Raw genomic sequence first — 17,575 nt, forward strand, 5'->3', positions numbered from 1 at the left:
TGAATCTTTGGCAAGGGGAACATGTTGGCTTCACTCAAAGTTTCACTGGTGGGCTAGAGTAGCACTCTGGGGGTGTCGCTGACTCAGTTAACCTCACTGCCAGCCTGGTCAACTCCACTTAAGGGACTTTAAACACTCATATAGCTCAGCGGTCCACACCACACTCATAGAGAACACAGTAGGATTTGGAGTGGGTTGTGTGTGTGTTTGTGATTTATTTCGCAAGAAAAACGTCACCTTCTCGCCTGACTCACATGGAAGCTCTTAACTCTCTGTAAATTGCTTGTGTGTTTGTGATTTCCTGTGTGTGTGTGTGTGTGTGTGTGTGTGTGTGTGTGTGTATGTGTGCGTGCATGTTTGTGTGTCTTTTTGAATGAGAGAATGGCTTTTTCCACGTGATAAGAGCTAATTTCGAGAAACAAGCATCAGAACACAAAAGGAATGTGGTCGTGCCTCGGCAGAACAGGCGTGCTAGTGATGAGAATAGGCTGACAGCTCGCTCCCCTCCTCCACACCTAGCCCCCTCATCCCCTCCCCGCGTGTGTGGTAAAATCAAATTAGACACAATTTATGGACCGGCCAGTCACTCTTGGAAGTGGTCTTAAAAACAAACGACAGGAACAAAGAAGGGAGTACAGAGCACAAGAAAGTTATTACCCTCCATCTTGCCTATTCCATCCACCTTTCTCTCCCTCTCTCTTTATTTTCTTTGTCGATTCTTCCTCACCCTTTACCTACATCACTACACATCAGATAAATAATCGAGGGGCGAGTGAATGCGTTCACACACTGATATCTCGATTGACATGGGTCATGTGTTTTAAGAAACGTGTGAAGTGCTGAACTCAGACATTTCACCTGTTACCCTCTTGAATTCAACACCTTGCCTGTTGACTTTTTTTCTCCATTCAATATAAGTCAACATACCTAAAAAGTTACAATTAACTTGACACCCCATTAGACCAACAAAATGCTTTTATAAACGTGATGATGTGGTCATGGGCTGGAACAAAAGCCTGCACACAGTACCTTTCAAGGACTGGTGTTGGACATCCCTGTTGGAAACAAACCAGTCACAGAATGAACAAAGGAATAGGCTGTCAGTCTCTTTCCCATTTCCAGTGTACTACCCACTGGGCACAAACTGGTTAAATAAACATTGCTTCAACGTAAGTTGTCAACGTACTGTGACGTGGAATCTACGTGGAAAACACATTGGATTTGAAAAAAGTCATCAAAGTAAACTGTTGTTTTGAGGGTGACAATTCAACCACAGGATTATGTAATCATATTTCCCAATTTTCAACATTGCCAAACCTTGTAAACCTATGTTGAATGTGTACCTTTGAAACAACGTCAGATCTTCAACGTAATATCCACTATAATAAAAATAAAACTATAGGCTGGGCAGCACCTTCTAATGATCTATCTAGAGCTACCCTTTAGTCTCCTACCCAGGGTTTTAAGCAAACCCAGCCCTGCTTAGTTTTGATATTTGTCACCGACTGTTACCAATGTGGTATCGTGAGAACGATTGTTGAGAAATCTCCACTTAATAGATTCACTGTTGCTATCAAAGTCATTCCAAATGATAGGCTTAACAGAGCAAATGAAATGTAACCATACTTTATCAATCATATATCATCAATGATGCTATTTAGGCCTAAATAGCATTTGGGAAGTCATCAACACCTATTGTTTAAATTCAACCTAGGATTCAACAAAACATTTACAATTCATATAGGCGTAGGTTTTCAAGCTTTGGTTGATTTCAAATGGAATTGCAAAAGTGATATTAAATTGTGTTTGGTTGTCAACGCAACCAAATATCAACATTCAATGGAGATGTCTCCTTGAATAGTTCCGTCTGTGCCACTGTGTCTGGCATTAAATCCATTTTGTCTACAAATAAAAAATGTAGATGTTGGATTCACGTCTCCAGCTCAACCAAATATCTAAGTTAAAGAATGTGACATAATCAAATCGAACTGTATTTAAAGTTCATTTAAAGTTTGATTTGGTTTGATAGAGTCCTATTAATTAACTAATGATTAGTTAACAAATTATATGTTGCATTCAGGTCTCGATCTCAACCAAAAATTAAAGTTAAAGAATAGGATTAAGCCAGTGGCTCAGAGTATTTGATCCCCTGCTGATTTTGTACGTTTGCCCACTGACAAAGACATGATCAGTCTATAATTTTAATGGTAGGTTTATTTGAACAGTGAGAGACAGAATAACAACAACAAAATCCAGAAAAATACATGTCAAAAATGGTATAAATTGATTTGCATTTTAATGAGGGAAATAAGTATTTGACCCCTCTGCAAAACATGACTTAGTACTTGGTGGCAAAACCCTTGTTGGCAATCACAGAGGTCAGACGTTTCTTGTAGTTGGCCACCAGGTTTGCAAACATCTCAGGAGGGATTTTGTCCCACTCCTCTTTGCAGATCTTCTCCAAGTCATTAAGGTTTCGAGGCTGACGTTTGGCAACTCGAACCTTCAGCTCCCTCCACAGATTTTCTATGGGATTAAGGTCTGGAGACTGGCTAGACCACTCCAGGACCTTAATGTGCTTCTTCTTGAGCCACTCCTTTGTTGCCTTGGACGTGTGTTTTGGGTCCCGTCCATCGTCCCTTTGATGCAGTGAAGTTGTCCTGTCCCCTTAGCAGAAAAACACCCCCAAAGCATAATGTTTCCACCTCCATGTTTGGCGGTGGGGATGGTGTTCTTGGGGTCATAGGCAGCATTCCTCCTCCTCCAAACACAACGAGTTGAGTTGATAGCAAAGAGCTCGATATTGGTCTCATCTGACCACAACACTTTCACCCAGTTCTCCTCTGAATCATACAGATGTTCATTGGCAAACTTCAGACGGGCCTGTATATGTGCTTTCTTGAGCAGGGGGACCTTGCGGGCACTGCAGGATTTCAGTCCTTCACAGCATAGTGTGTTACCAATTCTTTTCTTGTAGACTATGGTCCCAGCTGCCTTGAGATCATTGACAAGATCCTCCCGTGTAGTTCTGGGCTGGTTCCTCACCGTTCTCATGATCATTGCATCTCCACGAGGTGAGATCTTGCATGGAGCCCCAGGCCGAGGGATATTGACAGTTCTTTTGTGTTTCTTCCATTTGCGAATAATCGCACCAACTGTTGTCACCTTCTCACCAAGCTGCTTGGCGATGGTATTGTAGCCCATTCCAGCCTTGTGTAGGTCTACAATCTTGTCCCTGACATCCTTGGAGTGCTCTTTGGTCTTGGCCATGGTGGAGAGTTTGGAATCTGATTGATTGATTGCTTCTGTGGACAGGTGTCTTTTATACAGGTAACAAACTGAGATTAGGAGCACTCCCTTTAAGAGTGTGCTCCTAATCTCAGCTCGTTACCTGTATAAAAGACACCTGGGAGCCAGAAATCTTTCTGATTGAGAGGGGGTCAAATACTTATTTTCCTCATTAAAATGCAAATCAATTTATAACATTTTTGACATGCGTTTTTCTGGATTTTGTTGTTGTTATTCTGTCTCTCACTGTTCAAATAAACCTACCATTAAAATTATAGACTGAGCATTTCTTTGTCAGTGGGCAAACGTACAAAATCAGCAGGGGATCAAATACTTTTTTCCTTTAAATGTTGATATTTGGTTGTGTTGTCAACTAAACACAATTACATATTACTCTTGTAATATGTAAATAGCCTAAAGTTAAGGCTGTTTTACAAACTAATGTAACAGTATTTATTCAACTTTAAAATGAGTAACACATCCATGGCCACATTTTGAGGTTACTGTAACAATAAATGTATTCTTATGTAATCATAGAAAGCGTGCATGTTCAAAGTAGCATGCAAATGTTGCAGGTCTGGGAAGATCTTCACAATTGCTATAATAATCTGCGCAGAATCTCAAACGGCAATGACCACTTGAACCATGTACTTAAATATTCTCAATTGCAGTCCAGGTCATTTTGGTTGTGCTAGTAGATGAAGTACAGTGATAGCACATTAAGTTGTTGTGTAAATAAACAAAATATCTAACATTGCATTCCCATTTGAACTTTGTTGTGCTTTTAAATGGTTGAAAGTACAGTGATATCACATTGGGAATTCAACACATTTTGACTATATTATTGAGTGGGTGAAAATAGTTTATAATCTCATTGATCAACATATCAACCAAATATTACCCAATTCTCCACTTTGAAATGATGTGGTGTGCCCAGTGGGTAGTTCCTTTCATGGCTTAAATAAGAGCTGTGACTCAAGCCTTCATCTGCCTACTCACTCACTCCATCTACTTCACTACCTCTAGAGAAAACATCACACGCTGTGATGGATGTATATCGATAACATGCCAATATGTTCCCCCATATGGTTTCCTTTGTGCTTGAATTGTTCATGATAAAGTAGGACTCATGTTAAACTCTGGAATGGACTGTCAGTGAATGTGATATGTTTGTATGTTTGTTGTTATGATATGGCTGGACAATGTGATACTGTATGTCCAGGCATATCTTAACAACCTCTGATTGGATGGTTCGAACCCCATCTATCCACATCAAAAATATAATTGGCTGTCTAGTATCCAGGCATCTCTGTTCTCTGATAGGCTACCCTGTCTCCATGAACACCTGTGTTTACATGTAAACAGGTCTGGTCTCCATCAGTACACTGGCTTATTTGTACTGTAGCCTACATGTTGACAACACAGCCAGGGTCCTTGTTATTGTTTACCTCAGTAAACACGTCTGACAGCCGTGTGACAGCAGGGCTCTGTCCTCCCAGCAGCCCTGTGTGATCAGAGCCAAGGCCGAAAGGCCAGACGTCGGGATCTGCTGTCTCTGCCAAATGGCAAAAAGGACACAGAGCCAAGGTTCCTAGTCATGCTACCATGCTACTGAGGCATGTACTCACATGCATTTCTTTAGGCTACCAACGTGTACTTCTGAAATGTGAGTTATTTTTAAAAAGTACCATTTCACCAAGATAATCACATTTGGGTGACTCTGTAGAGAGAGTTTTTGTAAGGAAGAAGACAATGTTAAAAAGTTGCTTAAAAGTTCCAGTCCTGGTTTTGCATTGTTTATGACTCAAAACACGACACTTATCGGTAATTTTGCCAAGTTCAAGTTGTATCATCTTTTATTTCTTAACCCTATTTTCAACCGGCTGGTGTAGCATGTTTTGACAGCCCTTCTGCATCAATTTACATCATTTGTGTCCTTTTGGGTTACTGCAGTTCAGTGTTGTGGTACTCTAACTTTATTTCCTATAATAGTAATAAAAACGGCACTGTTTGAATCTACATTGTTTACACGTCATTTCAACCCCCCCAAAATCAATGTGATGACATTAAATCAACGTGTAAAACTGACTGGATTTGTGTAAGGGCATTTCGTCTTTTTTTCACCCAACTTTTAACCTAAATCCTATGACATGGTGACATTTTTTCTTGATTTCACACTGAATTCACGTTAGTTGACAAATCAACCAAATGTAAATCAATACTAGACGTTGAACTGATGTCTGTGCCCAGTGGGATTGCTCTACACACCACCTGAAAACGCATTCATTTCAATGTAATTTAATATTAATTTTTGGACACAAACAGTCCCTTGACTGTCTGGTAGAATGATTGGAAGTTCTTTGAGTTGTTAGTAATAGGAATTTAAGGTGAAATAATGTTTTCAACATGTTTTTCAAGAAGAGACAGTCAATTTTGTTATACTTTTAGAATTGAGGTAAAGGATAGATGTTGAGTTTGTTTACCTCTGGGTTACGGATAAGCTGGTATTTACCAAGCTACTGCTAGGCTAACAAAGAGCTAACAGAGAGTTAATGGTAGCTGAGAGGCATGGGATGCTACTGTTCCTCCATCAGATTGAGTGGTGGTGCTGCACTGTGGAGTGCAGTTAAACATTAGCATACAGTGCCTTCGGCAAGTATTCAGACACCTTTACTTTTTCCAAATGTTGTTATTTTACAGCCTTATTCTAGAATGGATTAAAAATATATATAATTCCTCAGCAATCTACACACAATACCCCGTAATGACAAAGCGAAAACAGTTTTTTTGAAATATTTGCAATATATACCTTATTTACATAAGTATTCAGACTCTTTGCTATGAGACTCGAAATTGAGCTCAGGTGCATCCTGTTTCCATTGATCATCCTTGATATGTTTCTACAACTTGATTGGAGTCCACCTGTGGTAAATTCCATTGATTGGACATGATTTGGAAAGGCACACACCTGTCTATATAAGGTCCCACAATAGACAGTGCATGTCAGAGCAAAAACCAAGCCATGAGGTCGAAGGAATTGTCCGTAGAGCTCCGAGACAGGATTGCGTCGAGGCAGGGTATCAAAAAATGTCTGCAGCATTGAAGGTCCCCAAGAACACAGTGGCCTCCATCATTCTTAAATGGAAGAAGTTTGGAACCACCAAGACTCTTCCTATAGCTGGCCACCCGGACAAACTGTGCAATCGGGGGAGAAGGGCCTTGGTCAGGGAGGTGACCAAGAACCCGATGGTCACTCTGACAGAGCTCTAGAGTTCCTCTGTGGAGATGGGAGAACCTTCCAGAAGGACAACCATCTCTGCAGCACTCCACCAATCAGGCCTTTATGGTAGAGTGGCCAGACGGAAGCCACTCCTCAAAGTAAAAGGCACATGACAGCCCGCTTGGAGTTTGCCAAAAGGCACCTAAAGACTCTCAGAGTATGAGAAACAAGATTCTCTGGTCTGATGAACCCAAGATTGAACTCTTTGGCCTGAATGCCAAGTGTCACGTCTGGAGGAAACCTGGCACCATCCCTATGCTGTGGGGATGTTTTTCAGCAGCAGGGACTGGGAGACTTGTCAGGATCGAGGCAAAGATTAACGGAGCAAAGTACAGAGAGATCCTTGATGAAAACCTGCTCCAGAGTGCTCAGGACCCCAGAATGGGGTGAAGTTTCACCTTCCAACAGGCCAACGTCCCTAAGCACACAGCCAAGTCAACACAGGAGTGGCTTTGGGACAAGTCTCTGAATGTCCTTGAGTGGCCCAGCCAGAGCCCGGACTTGAACCCGATCGAACATCTCTGGAGAGACCTGAAAATAGCTGTGCAGCAACGCCCCCCATTTAACCTGACAGAGCTTGAGAGGATCTGCAGAGAAGAATGGGAGAAACTCCCGAAATACAGGTGTGCCAAGCTTGTAGCGTCATACCCAAGAAGACTTGAGGCTGTAATCGCTGCCAAAGGTGCTTCAACAAAGTACTGAGTAAAGGGTCTGAACACTTATGTAAATATGATATTTATATTTATTTTTTTAATACATTTGCAAAAAAAAAAAAAAATTTTTTGCCTCATCATTATGGGGTACTGTGTGTAGATTGATGAGTGGGAAAGAAAACTATTTAATCAATTTTAGAATAAGGCTGTAACATAACATAAGTGGTCCTAATACTTTCCGAATGCACTGTAGATTGAGCAATAAAAGCCCTACTCGTGGTTTACAAGGGAGGAACTCCCTCAAACATGTATTCCATAGGCTGGGATCCGCACTATGCAGCTGTTGTAAGAGCACATTTTTCACTGGCTGTCCACACATTTGTGTGTCATCATAGTGGTCTTTGACTTGTGTACAGACTCTTAAGGTACTGACGCCTAAGATCACATATTTGTGATCATTGTTGAGTGGTCCCTGCAGCGTACCATCGCAAATACAGTGAGGGAAAAAAGTATTTGATCCCCTGCTGATTTTGTACATTTGCCCACTGACAAATAAATGATCAGTCTATAATTTTAATGGTAGGTTTATTTGAACAGTGAGAGACAGAATAACAACAACAAAATCCAGAAAAATGCATGTCAAAAATGTTATAAATTGATTTGCATTTTAATGAGGGAAATAAGTATTTGACCCCTCTGCAAAACATGACTTAGTACTTGGTGGCAAAACCCTTGTTGGCAATCACAGAGGTCAGACGTTTCTTGTAGTTGGCCACCAGGTTTGCACACATCTCAGGAGGGATTTTGTCCCACTCCTCTTTGCAGATCTTCTCCAAGTCATTAAGGTTTCGAGGCTGACGTTTGGCAACTCGAACCTTCAGCTCCCTCCACAGATTTCTATGGGATTAAGGTCTGGAGACTGGCTAGGCCACTCCAGGACCTTTCTTGAGCAGGGGGACCTTGCGGGCGCTGCAGGATTTCAGTCCTTCACGGCGTAGTGTGTTACCAATTGTTTTCTTGGTGACTATGGTCCCAGCTGCCTTGAGATCATTGACAAGATCCTCCCGTGTAGTTCTGGGCTGATTCCTCACCGTTCCCATGATCATTGCAACTCCACGAGGTGAGATCTTGCATGGAGCCCCAGGCCGAGGGAGATTGACAGGTCTTTTGTGTTTCTTCCATTTGCGAATAATCGCACCAACTGTTGTCACCTTCTCACCAAGCTGCTTGGCGATGGTCTTGTAGCCCATTCCAGCCTTGTGTAGGTCTACAATCTTTACCTGACATCCTTGGAGAGCTCTTTGGTCTTGGCCATGGTGGAGAGTTTGGAATCTGATTGATTGATTGCTTCTGTGGACAGGTGTCTTTTATACAGGTAACAAACTGAGATTAGGAGCACTCCCTTTAAGAGTGTGCTCCTAATCTCAGCTCATTACCTGTATAAAAGACACCTGGGAGCCAGAAATCTTTCTGATTGAGAGGGGGTCAAATACTTATTTCCCTCATTAAAATGCAAATCCATTGATAACATTTTTGACATGCGTTTTTTAAATTTATTTTGTTGTTATTCTGTCTCTCACTGTTCAAATGAACCTACCATTGAAATGATAGACTGATCATTTCTTTGTCAGTGGGCAAACGTACAAAATCAGCAGGGGATCAAATACTTTTTTCCCTCACTGTATGTGATTGGAACAGTAGCAACGGAACGTATGATGCAACAAACGCGTCAAAACAGCATTGTTGTCTGAAAAGAATCTAAACAATGTTTTGTACTGATGGGAAATAAATGTCTTCACAACTTTATTCCTCAATTTCACCTTTTATTGTAAAAGATAAATGTGAACTTCATCATCCAAGCATCACACGGAACACATCCACAGCCCAGAATGCCATTCACTATAAGAAACAAACAAACAAAGTCAAAGATGGCTGCGCCGATTGCCTCAAAAATATGAACTGTTTGGCCACTTTTTTGCATATTGCAAGTCTTCGATGTACTTGTTGCAGTGTACACAAGAACCGGAGCACATGACTTGACAAGTTGTCCATGGCAAGTCCATGGGAGGTAGAAATGGTGGAAGGTATCGTGGGGGGATATGATGCAGGAAATATTACTATAATGGGGGATTTATCAATAAATGGGGGGCAAACACAGGAGAAGGTTATAAGCTAAATAAAATAAAATAAACCTGGAAAGGTGGGTCAGAGCTGGCAACCCAGAAGTACCATAGTTACAATCTGATACAGCGTTCAAAACAAATGGGAACTGGGAACTCGGAAATCTCTTACTTCCGACTTCAGTGCGTTCAAGACTACTGGGAACTCAGGCTTTTTTCTGGAGCTCAGACTTTGCAACCTGAAGATCACTGACGTCATGATTTGACCTCGTATTTTCCGAGTTCCCAGTTGTCTTCAAAGCACCATAAGTCAGTCGAGTGAACCATCCCTTCACCTCGTTTTCTTATAACATCTTTGGTCTGACAGACGCTAACGTGACAACCAGAATGCATTGTATGATGTCAACAAACATGATGCCACATATAGCTGGCAAATAGCTTAGCATTAGCTCATCATAATCAGTACAACCTTCAAAAAAGTATTTTACACACATCATATGTGTCCATTACAATCTATGCAAGAATCGGAATGCATGATTTGTCACCAGTACTTGAAAACGTGAATAAAACAGTAAATACATTATGCTCCATACATACATACGGTATGCTACAGTAGAAACGACAACGTGATATACAGAAAATAAGGCACTTCCTTTGCTAGGAACGCACACATGTCCAAAGTTATTATTAGGAAGGAAAACAATGCGGGCGCCAGCCAGAAAATGTGCCAGGGGGAAAATGTTTGTGCAAGGCCTGTTCTGACTAGATATGCGCACATTTCGGTTAATCGCTCAGCACTAGTAACTGATTACAGTACCATTTTCTCTGTAATCAGTTACATGTAACGGATTACTATTCTGAACGCAAGTACGGATATTCGGACACGGCGAGTCTCTCTGCTCTTTCTCCCTCTTACATTTTCTGTTTTTATCAGTATACATGCAAATCTCAAATTGTACGTTTTAAGTGGGTGTGTTAGTGTGTCTTAGTCTGTGCGTGTGTGTGTGTTTGTGTGTGTGATAGAGTGAGAGTAATGCAACATAGCCTTAGGTGTCTGAGGTACAGTGAGGCACAGCAAGGTTAATAACTTTCCCCTGGTGTTCCGCCCCTCTCCTCTCCTCCCCAGTAAAATGTAGTCTTTATCTCAATAGGATCTTCTTGTTAAAAATAAAGGTGAAATTAAAAAATAAAACAATAATGATTCTCCAAAGTATTCCTGTTCTTTCATTGACGAATAAAGATGGTTAACTAGGGGTCCTCGTATTTAGGCTTATCAGGTTTGCCTCTAGTTTTGCAAAGGAAACCTGGGTGACGTTCATTAAGGCACACTGTAACAAATGGTATTTAACAATTTGCAACATTAAATGAAACATTTCTTATTGGACAAGTCCAGGTACTGCTTCCCTGTTTCAGACCATTTTCTCCTGTTTGGTGCATAATGAACATGCACCTGGTGGGAGTGAATGTCCAATGACTGCTTTCCCCTCTAGTCGGTTTAGCATAGTGGTCTGCTGCTTCTCATGTTACCACTGCAGCAGCTCCAATAAGTGGCCATCAGTATCCCTTTCAGAGGCATATTGCTAAACAACAGTGTAAGCTAGATGTCTTGGAGGAAGCTTTACAAGGATGCAGCAGGATTCGAATGGGCATACAGATGGAACGATATACCACACAATCATATAGAGCAAACATGTATACAAAGATGGGGATAGATTGGAAGATCTCATTTTGTAAGGTTGTGATTAACCAACGCACACACACACACACACACACACACACACACACACACACACACATACACACACACAATAGTTGTTTAGCAGGAGGCTTAGTTCATCTGTCGTCGCAAACCATTCTCAGATGTTGTCTTTAATTATCTCCCTCTCTCTCTCACTCTCTCTCTAACCCTCTTTCTCACTCTCTCTCTCACAGATGCCGGCTCAGGCTCGGGAGATGACGGTAAGATCGCTCAACTCTTTTCTCTTCAGTAGTTTTCATTATCCCTTATAATACTGTTGTTTCTGAACTCATTCTCCTTGCTTAGAAACAAGACTGGCCATGACACACTACTTGGAAGTGAGCTTTCACATAGCACATATTCAGATGGGGAACGAATGGATATTCACAAACATGCACGCACGCGCTCAGTAAACACAGTGCATGAACAAATGAACAAACATAAACGCGCTCTAGAACATAAACACACACACACACAAACACACACACACTTGTTTGTATTCTTTCAGACATGCGGACACATCCCGACACACACACCATGCGATCATACCCTTTAACTAAATAATCATGCATGTATACAGTAAGAACACTCTAAGATGCTTAGCACACCCCTGTACCATGCTAATGACACCCTATTCCCTATACAGTGCACTACTTTTGACCAGGGCCCATAAGTAGTGGAACATGTTGCCATTTGGGATGCAGCCATGGTCACAGAGCCTGGTGAGGGAAACAGGAAATGAGTCCCTTCTCTGGAGTGTGTTGCTTGCTTCCTCTCCCTCTCCATCATCTCTCTCTCCCCATCCCCCTATCTCTCTCTCTCTCCGTAACCCTCTCTCTCTATCACCCTTTCTCTCTTTTTACCCCTCTCTTCACACTCCTCCTCCTCCTAATTTTGCTGTTATAAGCACCACATAAATTACTCTTCTCCTAGGGGAATCAGATGTGTGTTTGTGCGGGCGTGTGTGTGTGTGTGTTTGTATCCTATATATGAAAAATGTGTGCACTCACTAACTGTAAGTCGCTCTGGATAAGAGAGTCTGCTAAATGACTAAAATGTAAAATGTAAATATATAGCCATTATTCACTGTGTATTTATTCCTTGTGTCACCATTTCGATTTTTTTTTTTTTGGAAATGGACCCGTAAGGAAGCATCTTACTGTTAGTCTACACCTGTTGTCTACGATGTATGTGAATGGGGAAATTTGCACAAGATGCAAGTGTTGGATGTACAATGAGTGGTGGGAGTCAGAAAGAGTGGGTAGACAATTGGAAAGGGGATTGGAGTATGGTGGCAGATCTGGGATAAAAGTAGAAAGGAATGCCTCCCGAGTGGCGCAGTGGTCTAAGGCACTGCATCGCAGTGCTAGCTGTGCCACTAGAGATCCTGGTTCGAATCCAGGCTCTGCTGTAGCCGGCCGCAACCGGGAGACCAATGGGGCGGCGCACAATTGGCCCAGCGTCGTCCAGGGTAGGGGAGGGAATGGCCGGCAGGGAGGTAGCTCAGTTGGTAGAGCATGGTGTTTGCAACGCCAGGGTTGTGGGTTCGATTCCCACGGGGGGCCAGTATAAAAAAAGAATAATGTATGCACTAACTGTAAGTCGCTCTGGATAAGAGCGTCTGCTAAATGACGTAAATGTAAAATGTAATGTAAATGAATGGGAAGCTTTGGAGTAGGTGACAGCAAAGGTGTAGGTACAGTGGTCTGCGGAAGTATTCACCCCCCTTGGCATTTTTCCTATTTTGTTGCCTTACAACCTGGAATTAAAATTGATTTTGAAGGGGGTTTGTATCATTTGATTTACACAACATGCCTACCACTTTGAAGATGCAAAATATTTTTTCTTGTGAAACTAACAAGAAATAAGACAAAAAAACTGAAAACTTGAGCGTGCATAACTATCCACCCCCCCCAAAGTCAATACTTTGTAGAGCCACCCTTTGCAGCAATTACTGCTGCAAGTCTTTTGGGGTAGGTCTCTATAAGCTTGGCACATCTAGCCACTGGGATTTGTGCCCATTCTTCAAGGCAAAACTGCTCCAGCTCCTTCAAGTTGGATGGGTTCCGCTGGTGCACAGCAATCTTTAAGTCATACCACAGATTCTCAATTGGATTGAGGTCTGGGCTTTCACCAGGCCATTCCAAGACATTTAAATGTTTCCCCTTAAACCACTCGAGTGTTGCTTTAGCAGTATGCTTAGGGTCATTGTCCTGCTGGAAGGTGAACCTCCGTCCCAGTCTCAAATCTCTGGAAGACAGGTTTCCCTCAAGAATTTCACTGTATTTAGCACCATCCATCAATCGTTCAATTCTGACCAGTTTCCCAGTCCCTGCCGATGAAAAACATAGTGTTCTCGGGGTGATGAGAGGTGTTGGGTTTGCACCAGACATAATGTTTTCCTTGATGGCCAAAAAGCTCAATTTTAGTCTCATCTGACCAGAGTACCTTCTTCCATATGTTTGGGGAATCTCCCACATGCCTTTTGGCGAACACCAAACGTGTTTACTTATTTTTTTCTTTAAGCAATGGCTTTTTTTCTGGCCAATCTTCCGTAAAGCCCAGCTCTGTGGAGTGTACGGCTTAAAGTGGTCCTATGGACAGATACTCCAATCTCCGCTGTGGCGCTTTGCAGCTCCTTCAGGGTTATCTTTGGTCTCTTTGTTGCCTCTCTGATTAATGCCCTCCTTGCCTGGTCCGTGAGTTTTGGTGGGCGGCCCTCGCTTGGCAGGTTTGTTGTGGTGCCATATTCTTTCAATTTTTTAATAATGGATTTAATGGTGCTCCGTGGGATGTTCAAAGTTTCAGATATTTTTTTATAACCCATCCCTGACCTATTTGGAGAGCTCCTTGGTCTTCATGGTGCCGCTTGGTGGTGCCCCTTGCTTAGTGGTGTTGCAGACTCTGGGGCCTTTCAGAACAGGTGAATATATACTGAGATCATGTGACAGATCATGTGACACTTAGATTGCACACAGGTGTACTTTATTAAACTAATTATGTGACTTCTGAAGGTAATTGGTTGCACCAGATCTTATTTAGGGGCTTCATAGCAAAGGGGTGAATACATATGCACGCACCACTTTTCCGTTAATTATTTTTTAGAATTTTTTGAAAAAATGTGGACAACTTTGTGTATGTCCATTACATGAAATCCAAATAAAAATCAATTTAAATTACAGGTTGTAATGCAAGAAAATAGGAAAAACGCAAAGGGGGATAATACTTTTGCAAGGCACTGTACGTGCATACACATTTGTGTGCATCTGTGTTAAAGAGATTTAATTATTGTAGCTGTATTTTCTGTATATACAGGTGTTTGTTTAGCTCATGTATGTTGATTTGTGTGTATGCGTGTGTTTGCGTGCGTGTGTTTGTGCGCTCTCGTTCGTTCGTACTCACGTGTGTGTTCCGGTGTGTGTACGTGTGTTCGTCCATGCAAGTGTGTTCATTAGTGTATGTGGATGGAGGAATAACAAGTATCCCGGAGCCAGATATGATAAACAGATTGCACTCCGCCTATGGACTTCCAAATGAGAGACGGCCAGAGAGAAGCGGAAATGAAGAGGGTTGGAGGTCAACCAGAGAAATAGGACAGAAATTACTAGAGAGATGAGGAAGAGAGTTAAAGAAAGGGAGGAAGCAGGACGCAGAGAGCGATAATGGAGGTAGAGTGAGAGAACGAGATGAAGGGAGGATTGACAGTGATAACGAGGAGGAGGTAGAGATGGATGGAGAGATAATAGAAAGGGGAGGATGGCAGGAAGAAGGGATAGAGAAAAGATGACAGTTTATTGGTAAAAATGTAAAGACAGAGTTATAAAATGGGGTTAGGGTAGTACAGAGGCACTAACACAAGAACAACCCCCAATAAAAATCGAATGTCTTTTAATGGCCGACGATAAATCTCAAAGTTGAGCTGTTTATGGTAGTCTGGTAGGTCCAGTTTGGAATATAGATAAGGAGATTTGGACACACGCACGCATGCACACACATACACACACTGTAATCCCCAATGTGCTGTCATTGCTCAATACTTTTGAGGAAACCTGTTGCACTAAATATATATTGTAGTCATTACTCAAACCGATCACTGTGACCCTGTAGGGCAGGGGTGTCAAACTCATTCCACAGAGGGCCGAGTGTCTGAGGGTTTTTGGTTTTGCCTTTCAATTAAGACCTAGACAACCAGGTGTGGGAAGTTCCTTCAAATATCCAACTCATCATCAAGCTTTGATTATTTGAATCAGCTGTGTAGTGCTAGGGCAAAAACATATTGTACAGTGGGCAAGTGAAAGTCAATTATAGGCCTATCCAACGGCTGCGGGAGGAATAAACAATGAAGCAGGGATTTTATGCAAACGTGTCTGTGGGAGGAGAGGCAACTCAAGGACCACTCCTGCATGCGCATAGCAGCTAATCATAGGCACTGTTTGCATATATTCATGGTTGGATTTTCCCTTTCTTGAAACAATCATTGATTTAAATATAAGCCTATTAGATCAATGATGATAGGCTATTTAGGCTATAAAGAAATAATCACTGACATGACATGACTTGGTTGGTAGCCTAGTGTAATATCTCCTTTCACTATCCATCTATCGGTGATGTCTTCAAGGATGGGAAGACCGAAGGACGCATAGGTTATCCCAAAACAGGGGCATCGTCTCCGTTATAGGCTATTTGTCTCAGCTATCCCGCTAACTTAGGCTACTACTTGTTCACCTTATAGAGGGTAGTGGCTAGACCTGTTAGGTTATAATAATGGACCGTATAATGTCTCAGATGGGGCTTTAACCAAACCCTTGCCCCCCTGCCCTGTGGCTATGCAAGGGTTTTCCGGATGCCCCAAACAACCGGAAAGGGGATTCATCAGAGAAAATGACTTTACCCCAGTCCTCAGCAGTCCAATCCCTGTACCTTTTGCAGAATATCAGTCTGTCCCTGACACTCACACCTGCCTGCTGCCATTCCTGAGCAAGCTCTGCACTGGTGGTGCCCCGATCCCGCAGCTGAATCAACGTTAGGAGACGGTCCTGGCGCTTGCTGGACTTTCTTAGATGCCCTGACGAGGAAGAACAATGATTTCAAGCACCACCCTCCTTTTTAAAGCTTCCAGTCTGTTATTCTAACTCAATCAGCATGACAGAGTGATCTCCAGCCTTGTCCTCGTCAACACTCTCACCTGTGTTAAAGAGAGAATCACTGACATGATGGCAGCTGGTCCTTTTGTGGCAGGGCTGAAATGCAGTGGAAATGTTTTTTTGGGATTAAGTTCATTTTCATGGCAAAGAGGGACTTTGCAATTAATTGCAATTTATCTGATCACTCTTCATGACATTCTGGAGTATATGCAAATTGCCATCATCAAAACTGAGGCAGCAGACTTTGTGAAAATTAGTATTTGTGTCATTCTCAAAACTTTTGACCACGACTGTATACTGAACAAAAATATAAATGCAACATGTAAAGTGTTGGTCCCATGAGTTGAAGTTAAAGATCCCAGAATTTTTACATACACACAAAAAGCTTATTTCTCAAATGTTACGCACAAATTTGTTTACATCCATGTTAGTGAACATTTCACCTTTGACATTTCACCTTTGCCAAGATAATCCATCCACCTGACAGGTGTGGCATATCAAGAAGCTGATTAAACAGCATGATCATTCCACAGCTGCACCTTGTGCTGTGGACAATAAAAGGCCACTCTAAAATGTGCAGTTTTGTCACACAACACAATGCCACAGATGTCTCAAGTTTTGAGGGAGCGTGCAATTGGCATGCTGACTGCAGGATTGTCCACCAGAGCTGTTGCTAGATAATTTAATGTTAATTTCTCTACCATAAGCCGCCTCCAATGTCGTTTTACAGAATTTGACAGTACGTCCAACCGGCCTCACAACCGCAGACCACGTGTAACCACAAAAATGTGGAGATGGTGAAAAGATACACTGCAATATTATCAGGGGCTTCTCAAGCCTCAAGAGGACAGATGATAGAGTCCTCTAAAAAACTGAAGTCAAACAGTGGCTGTCATATCACATCCTCAAGGATCCTAGATCAACAATGGCCAAGGGAGGCAGAGGGATCGGTTTGGGATTGGGCCGCAGTACAATGAAGGCTACATGCAGAGGTATGACACATAAAGCTTTGGTGAATTCACGTTAGTGCTGGGCTAGAACAAAAACATACACCCCTTTGGGTCTCCCCGAGGTCTAGGATGAAGAACCTTTAAACTTTGTGGTATAGTGATATTATGGTGACCAAATTTTCCAACCACCTCTGTCCACACAGCCAAAGGTACTTAATTGTGGAGGAAACAGTGTCCGACAACTGTTTCCTGAGAAACTATTTAAACTGTGAAAAAACACCTTCATTACTACAGATCCCCTTTCAGAACACTGGTTGGTAGGGACCAATGCAGCGGTCTATTGCCTAATTATCAGTATTCATAAGGTATTCTCCACGTCTATCTCTTATGCTTCGTCTCTCT

The 17,575-nt window shown here is 42.1% G+C and overlaps 1 protein-coding gene across 1 annotated transcript in view; it reads left to right on the forward strand.

The window, feature by feature from the left end:
* The window catches only part of LOC311129401 (tomoregulin-2-like), a gene marked incomplete at both ends in the record, with an annotated part of 158,082 nt that overhangs the window by 59,002 nt on the left and 81,505 nt on the right, over nt 1-17,575 (forward strand). Inside the window, one exon of the mRNA XM_084161684.1 lies at nt 11,274-11,300. Coding sequence (XP_084017810.1) covers nt 11,274-11,300 — 27 coding nt within the window. The remainder of the gene's footprint in view (nt 1-11,273; nt 11,301-17,575) is intronic.

The sequence above is a fragment of the Coregonus lavaretus genome (assembly GCF_964263955.1).
Source record: "Coregonus lavaretus genome assembly, chromosome: 5".
In the NCBI taxonomy this organism is placed as follows: Eukaryota; Metazoa; Chordata; class Actinopteri; order Salmoniformes; family Salmonidae; genus Coregonus; species Coregonus lavaretus.